This window comes from Spea bombifrons, chromosome 12 (assembly GCF_027358695.1).
Source record: "Spea bombifrons isolate aSpeBom1 chromosome 12, aSpeBom1.2.pri, whole genome shotgun sequence".
Classification (NCBI taxonomy): domain Eukaryota; kingdom Metazoa; phylum Chordata; class Amphibia; order Anura; family Pelobatidae; genus Spea; species Spea bombifrons.
Genome location: NC_071098.1, coordinates 17,391,558 through 17,399,349, shown reverse-complemented (window position 1 = coordinate 17,399,349; position 7,792 = coordinate 17,391,558). Strand labels below are relative to the sequence as shown.

The 7,792-nt window shown below is 40.3% G+C and overlaps 1 protein-coding gene and 1 long non-coding RNA gene across 2 annotated transcripts; both read right to left on the bottom strand.

Annotated features, from left to right (window-relative positions):
• Window positions 1–610: 610 nt before the first annotated feature.
• LOC128470664 (uncharacterized) lies at window positions 611–1,023 on the bottom strand. The gene is made up of 2 exons (XR_008346042.1): window positions 984–1,023; window positions 611–853 (listed from the first exon to the last, which is right to left on the bottom strand). It is a non-coding gene; the product is annotated as an uncharacterized LOC128470664 (long non-coding RNA).
• On the bottom strand, window positions 1,021–3,675 carry LOC128469692 (protein kinase C delta type-like). The gene is made up of 6 exons (XM_053451498.1): window positions 3,505–3,675; window positions 3,049–3,219; window positions 2,370–2,488; window positions 1,823–1,961; window positions 1,537–1,731; window positions 1,021–1,041 (listed from the first exon to the last, which is right to left on the bottom strand). Exons 1-6 carry the CDS (start codon window positions 3,673–3,675, stop codon window positions 1,021–1,023), a joined length of 816 nt encoding a protein of 271 aa, XP_053307473.1.
• Window positions 3,676–7,792: the final 4,117 nt, after the last annotated feature.

Genomic DNA, 7,792 nt, shown 5'->3' with positions numbered 1-7,792 from the left:
CTCAACAGTATGCCCCAGACACTGTGTATTGGGAAATCTCAGCCGAAGCGCTGGTATCAGGGCAAAGTACTGCTGGCGTCTGTCCTCAACGTCAAGGAGAAAGGGCAGAGGGCCCATCTCCCCAGCGGGAGCAGGAGCACCAGGGAGGGAACGTGGGCAGCATTACTCCCCAGCGGCTAAGTAAACTCCCAGGAGAAGGGGCAGTCGGTACATCTCCCTAGCAGCGTGTATATTCACCGGGAGAGGCAGAGGTTGGCAGGTTGAGCGCTGACCTTGTATAATTAATTTGTTTAGGAGAACAATTTGGTGCTGGTGGTGCGGTACTGGATGTACTGACTAACTTTGAAGTCAACCCGTCTGGGGTCTCCTCCTGTGTTAGTCTCCTTGCGAAGGGGGAGATATATCACGGTAACCCCTTGAGGCTGAGGACACATGGGGGTAGGTTTGAGTTTGAGAGGGGGGCACTGAGGGATTCCTGGGAAGACTTCTTGCCTGCCTGCCCAGTCCCCTCTTTTGTCTAAGTAACCCTGTGCTTAGTTCTGTCTGATGATTGGGGTGGGCTGCTATGACAACTTATTGTCCGACTCATGAAGAGATATTGCTCTTGATGACAAATTGAATGTTTATTTATTGGTGGTTATCAATTGTCCATTGTTCAACCATGTTGATGTTCATCTTGGTTGAAATCTCAGCGGGCAGCAGGTGCGGGCAGAGCGGTGAGCGCTATGGGGCTCACAAAGGTAAAGCCACGGAACATCTCTTGTTCTTTTGAAGACAGAGGCGGCTCTTGGGGGTCCGTTGATGGCATCGATGGGCTCTGCTCCGCAATCCTGTTCAAATGCTCCAGAGATGGCTAAAAGAAAGCAGAATTTAAAAAGAGAATTTAGGAAAAAACCCACAAGTTTTATTTAAAATCTAGATGTGTGATCTACATAGTTCCCACACATCCAGATCCTACCCTAATGAATATTCTATATACTTACTCTTTCCAGGGTAAATGGTGGGGCTACTCTCCCAGCCTCAAGCTCTCCCCAGTTGATACTGTTAAAGAAGGCGTATGATCTGATGTTTGCCACCATTTGCACCCGAAAAGTGGGGAATTTGTTCAGTAGCTTTAAAGAGACAGAAGGGGAATCAAGAGATAAAATGTTATTATGCCAACAAGACCACATAAAGAAACAAAATAATCCAGCACATATAATGTCTTCATGCAGAGACACACAAGTAGTCCCTTAGAATTACTCTTAAAATTGTCTGACTAATTCACAGTGTGTGATAATTTTTGTTTATACCATCTGATTTTTTTTTTTTTAACATTACCTGATTACATGTGTTGCCACCTCTATCAGGTTGATAGGCATCTTTACCCATATTGTGTCCATTATTTTCAATACTTACCTAAAATATGTTATTTGAATGCCACTTATTTCATTGTATTGCATAAAATGTCTCATATTACATGGCATAAAATGGAATAAGCTGGCGCTATATATCAAGAGGAATTCTAAAGCCCATAGAATATCTGCTTGTACTCACCAATTGTAAAATGTCTTTGGTGGTAATGCTAAGCCACTCAGGGTACTCTGGTGTTTGGTAGAGCACTGAGTTGATCAAGGTGTTATCATCATTATCATCAAAATAAAAGGGATATAATCCCGTGGCCATTTGATAAAGGATGACGCCAAATGCCCACCAGTCGACTCCCCGGTTGTAGCATTCACCTCTGTACATCTGTCAAGAGAAAGGTAGAAGTTGGTCTAATTATTAAAGTGTCCAAATAGAGAAATAAAACAGATATTTTTATAAATGTGCAAATCCTCACCTCTGGTGCAATATAGCCATTTGTTCCTGCATTTCCAATGGCTTTGATATCACCAAACATATTCTCTAGCGCCAGCCCAAAATCAGCTATTCTTATATGGCCGACGCCGTCCAGGAGAATATTTTCTGGTTTCAGGTCTCTGTGAAGAGAATCACTTACTGTTATTTATATAGTTTTGCTCGTTAAAGAAAAGCAGTTTCACTGATGAGGGACTAATATGGGACTAAGTTGGCCGAAGAAACAACAGCTTTCTATTTTTCCCCGTACATAATAGTGCAGGAGCCTGTGGGGTTTTTACATTAATGATGAAAGTAGCATATCAAATACCAAAATACAATCCAAGGCTTTCTATGGAGACAGTGCCTGGGTATTAAACACCAGTTATCAGAGCAAAAAACATATTTTGTCCAAGAAATATAAAGAAGGTCAACATAAGGATGAGGGAAAACTGGTATGGAATGGAAAGGAAGAATTATTAGAAATAACATGTATGGCGATAAAGACAGCTACACTAGCAGGAGACAGGACACAACACACTGTACATTACCGATGGATGACACCATTGTTGTGCAGGAACTGCAGGCCGCAGACAATCTCTGCCGCGAAGAACCTGTTGAATAAACATAAAGTTAACCCCAAATGATAAAATTTAAACCATTGCCCTTCCTAGAGCCCTGTGTGATATTATTCCAACCTTGTGCTTTTTCTATCACAATAATTGCCTTTTCTATACTATAAATGTCTGTCCTCATACCCCAATCTCTTTAAATCTACTATAAATGTCTATCCTCATACCCTAATCTCTTTAAATCTACCCTCTCTCTCTTCAATTTTTACTTATCATTCTTACTTCGTGGTGTCGGTTTGAAGCCTGCCTGCATTTGCAAGATAGTCATACAGGGTCCCTCCACTTAAATACTCCATGACATAACAGAGGTGGTCCTATTTTAGAACAAATAGAAAATAAATGCAAATTTACTATGTAGACAAAGAAGGTTCTAATAACTGCTCCCCACAGGGTGCCATGTCCGTATTTTAATGCATTTACCGTTTCAATTTACTGCTTCAACATTTCCTTCTTGGAGGAAATGGCTTTCGAATTCTGAAGTCAGCTGCTTAATTTACTAAACATTTTATTATATATTATACAAAATGGATTTCTCATATCCCTTATAAGTGAATACAAATATAGATAATATTCTGACGGACGGCAAAGTCCCAGTTACCTCTGTCTGGAAAGTGGAGACGGCATGGGTGAGAAAGAAGCTGCCTGCTGTGATCTCCAAAACCCGACGCTCCGACATGATGTTCTCCCAGCCAAGATTCAGCATAGCTCTTTTGCTCACCACTTTTACAGCAACCTTCTGGTTACTGATGTAATCAGTAGCCAGCAGGACCTGAAAGATTCACAAAGGTTAATATAGATATAAATAACGGAAGCACGTAGCAAACATGCCTCCTACCATAATAAGACTTTTACACCTGAAGACTTTATAGGGTATGCGGAAAGAGATGTGATTCAGGGGTAGACATTGGATCTTTGGATGCCTTTTAGCTTTAGGAAATCATAAGGCTTAGATTTTACAATCTTGTATTTCCACAAAACGCATTAAAGATGACTGGTAAATGCTCTAAAAACCTTTGCCCGAAACTCCCACTTACCCTTCCAAAACCTCCTTCACCCAGTACAGATTGGAAACAAAGCCGGTCAAGAGATGTTGGACCTGGTACTGTGTTTCTGGGAGCGACATGCGATGGTACAGGTGCTTTCTTAGTACTAGGGCAGGTTTCATCATGCGAAGATGATCTTTTTCGCTTTCTGGAACCTGCCTTTTCCTGTTTTTCACCTTCATGCAGCTTTTCTCCCCCTGGAGACCCAGATACCCTCCTCCTCTTCTTACATGGCTCCTCGCCAGTTCCTGAATGGGGCCTTTTCCTGCCCCTTCCCAGTCCAACTAGTTGGTTAAAACCCTCTCTTATGTGACCGGCAATATTCCAGACAAACAGTAAGAGCTTCTGGAAGAGAGTTCCTGGTTGTGTTTTATTAACAACCTCTCCTACTGTCTGAAGAGATGTCCCCGGTGGAACTGAGACATCTGTCGGTGGGCTGCAGCCTTCCCCTTCGAAGCTCTGGCCCCTCTCAGGTTTTTGCTGCAGCCTTTTGCCACCACTCCCTGGGCTCCCTTTTCTTTTTTGCTGTTTAGACATTATGAGTTATAATATCACAATACACTTTTTTGCGCTTGCTTCTTGTACGAAAACTGAAGCAAAATGAGTTCCGATGACTCTAGCCAGCGAAAATCATCCAGTGTTCTTTATTATGTCATCAGCTGCCCTGCCTTCTACGGCATCATAAACACAGCTATGGACTCTCATCCTAGCCAACCAAATATGTACTATGTTACTTAATTGTCACTAATGGTCAAAGTAGTGTGTATTTTAAATGGTTTCATACACCTGTTACAGATTTGATTTTACAGGTTTTCTTTCTGAAATATGGCTAATGATGTAACATGTTTAATCATTATTGTCTTCACTAAATGTGAGAGGAGGACGCATCACTATAATGACATTGTATCACATTAACCAAACTGAGTATGCACTGGACGTTAGTTCCAATGATACCAGGAAAATAAGGCCATACCTCAATATGTATGAATTTCTATGTATTTTTTTCTTTAATTTCATTTATTATAAAATCAACTCAAGAAATTCTTCAGAATACTATTTGTTTAAAGTATGTTTGTTGAGTGTCACTGCATATACTGATACATATTCAGAAGACCAGGAAGTGGTTATATTATATTTTTATTTCCATTGATATCAATAAGCACATTAAAATAATTTGATACCATATGGGCATGACATAAAAATTAGTATTATTTATTCTATGATATTCATGAGAATAGAGTTAAAACAAAGTACTGGTCCCCTGACCCTTAGAATCGAAAATATAAGAGTTATATTAATATCTTTATATAAAAGAATCTTTATAAACAGAACATTTCCAACATAACCCACCAGTGAACTCTTGCCTTTTTGTTTCTATAGTGAATGCAGTGAGATAGCAGATATTATTAAATAATATTTTGGGCATCACGTGTCTTTTTGGATACAATTAATAGTGAGTTTTTGACAATTCTCATTACATTTTATTCCCAGAAAATGTTTATATAGTGTGTATGAATTTGGACTGCTTTAGCTATAGCTCCAATAAAAAAGTATCTCTCTTTGGCCCTTCGAACTGTATCTCTTTGCTGTGGACTTTTCATGCGATTAATGCTATGACAGCAATTACTCAGGACTAACATATAGGTTGCGTGACGTTTACAACTGTAATTCTAACCCACTAGTAGAGTGCCCATGGATGATAACTCGGTTCATACTTCATACGGTTCATACGGTTCAAACAATATTTCCAGACCTGGACTGGCCACCTGGCACACCGGGCAAATGTTTAATGACTCCTGACATCTTCTGACATCCCTAGTCAGGTGACAATCTCCTCTAATGAACTCTTTCCACAGTGGTTTAGGTTGGTCACATCTATTTCACAACCAGCTCTGGCTCCAACTAAGACAATTCAACACATCTTTCGACAGCGTGGAAGCCTTAATAGGTTTACAGAACAAACATTATGTGAATGACGATGCCACTAGTTATTATTGTCACCATGAAATGAATTAGAAATATATTTTTAAAAAAAGTATTATTATAAAAAGTATTGCCACTTATAGCAGAGTAGACAGAGCAAAGGATTGTAGGCACATTGGCTAACTGTTTAATGATAGGGGCATTATCTGTGCCATCAGGGGTAAGCCCAGTACAGCTGTAGAAGGCTGGTATGCGGAGAACACCGTCCCACTATGTCATCTCTTATCCATTCATCTCTACTTTGAATAATAAGGAAGGCGTGTAGGCAGCTTTCATTGGACCTACATTATTAAGCCAAGAGTAAGCCAAAAGAGACCTTGCAAGTTCTTGTGGACCCTCTTGGATGTATGCTAAAAGATCAATATGTTCTAAAGGAAATAATCCTTTAAGGTGTAGCAATGCAGTTCGCGTATCACAACACAAGGAGATGATTAGAGAGACCCTTTGGGTTGAGAGTGCAATAGACTCTTTGAAAGATTGTCTCAGTCTGTTGAATGGCTGAAAATCTTTGCAAATATAGGATCCAGGATTAGTCATTTGGGCCGATTTCCGAGTAGGCTCCTAATATGCAGATTGTTAAATCTTTCCCTCTGATTATCCAGATGCCTTTAATTCATATATTTGCATAGAGTTAATGTCATCAACTGCAAATAGTTTCTCCTGTCTGCTTCCAGATCAACAAGCCTGTCTGTGAGCTGCTGAATATCTGTGTGGATACCTACAGATGTATCTCATCGTGGAACGAGAAGTATGGCCTTTTGTTCTCCAATACTGGCGTATCTATGTTAGTCGGCAGAGACTTCAAGATCGATTGAATGTCTTCTCGTATGGTAGGTGTTTCATGACTGTTTGGAGAAGGTATCAAAGAGCTTCATTACTTTGCAACGTTTTGTAACGTTCTGAGCACACAGGGTCATATGACACAGGATCCAAACATTGTTACCAAAACACCAACGCGTTAATAAACAGATGGGTGTAGTTATAGTTGATTAACCACATATTGACAGATGAAACTACTGGAAAAGAAACTGATGTTTATTAGTTTCACCAAACGTAACCCAAAAGGTGGACCAGAGATTAATAGTGAGTTGTCCTCTATGGAATGCAATGTCAACCCATAGAGGTGCTCTGAATAGTCACAGTAACCCCCTGAGGCTGAGGAGAAATGGGGGTTGGTTTGAGTTTGGGAGGGGACACTGATGGATTCCTGGAACTGAGTCGCTAAGGACTTCTGTTGGCCTGTACTGTTCCAAATAAACTCAGTTCATGTTTTCCACCTCAACATTAGTTCTGTCTTTTGATTGGGGTGGGCTGCTATGACAACTGATTGTCCTTCTCAGGACCTATATTAGCACTGTGTAGATACACTCTGGCTAGCCACAGTCCCAGCACGGCTTAATTGTATTATGATGCTGCTTTGTCTCACCAGTCCATTGCTGAAGTAGTTAACCGTTACTGTCTCAGCAGAAGGAAGCACGATTTGGTGGGTGTGCCCAATTGGGGTATAGGTCTCCCCATTACATTTGGTAGCAGTGGGGGGATGCTTTCTTTATACCGGCATTGATCGATTTAACGGCAGTCTTCAGTCCCCTTTACGGGAACATGGAGGTGGCACTAGAATTCCAGCGGCTGTTGCGGATTACCCTCTCCTGCTACACCACTACGTTGCCTATAGAGCAATTCCTGGAACTGAAGCAACAGATTTGAGGGGCACTATGGGAGGTTATACCCTTAATGACCTCTTGTATCACTTTTGTAGTACCTTGTGGTATACTTTGGGCCAAAGGCTGTCTTAACATTTTTGTGGTGTTGATATTTAGCTGTAATGTTCTACTTTCTCGTTTAGTACGATTATTTTTATCATCTAATTTGCTATAAAAAATATAAAATATGGTGATTTTTTTAAAAAAAGGGACTCCATTTTATTTAAAAAATCTTTTACTCGTCTGCAAAAACCAATGAAACAACCTTTCTAAACGACTCTAATATTTTTCACTTTCAAACCACAACTCAATATGTGTTCAGCAACAGCTCCTTAGTACAGAGATATCACCCATTTATGGGGTCGTTTCTGGGATAATAGGCCACATTTTCAGCATGCGCAATTCAGTTTTTCAACTTGAAATTTTGACATGTTGAAAATTCTACCCCATGTTTGATTTGGGACATCTTTGTAGCCAGCCACTTCAATTTACCCCATAAAACCATATTTGTTTGAAAACCAGACACCCCAGGGTATTTCAAGTGCTAGTGTTTTAACACTTAACATGCACTAATTCTACCACCAGGCTTTGTCAAACTTTATAGTAGTAATTT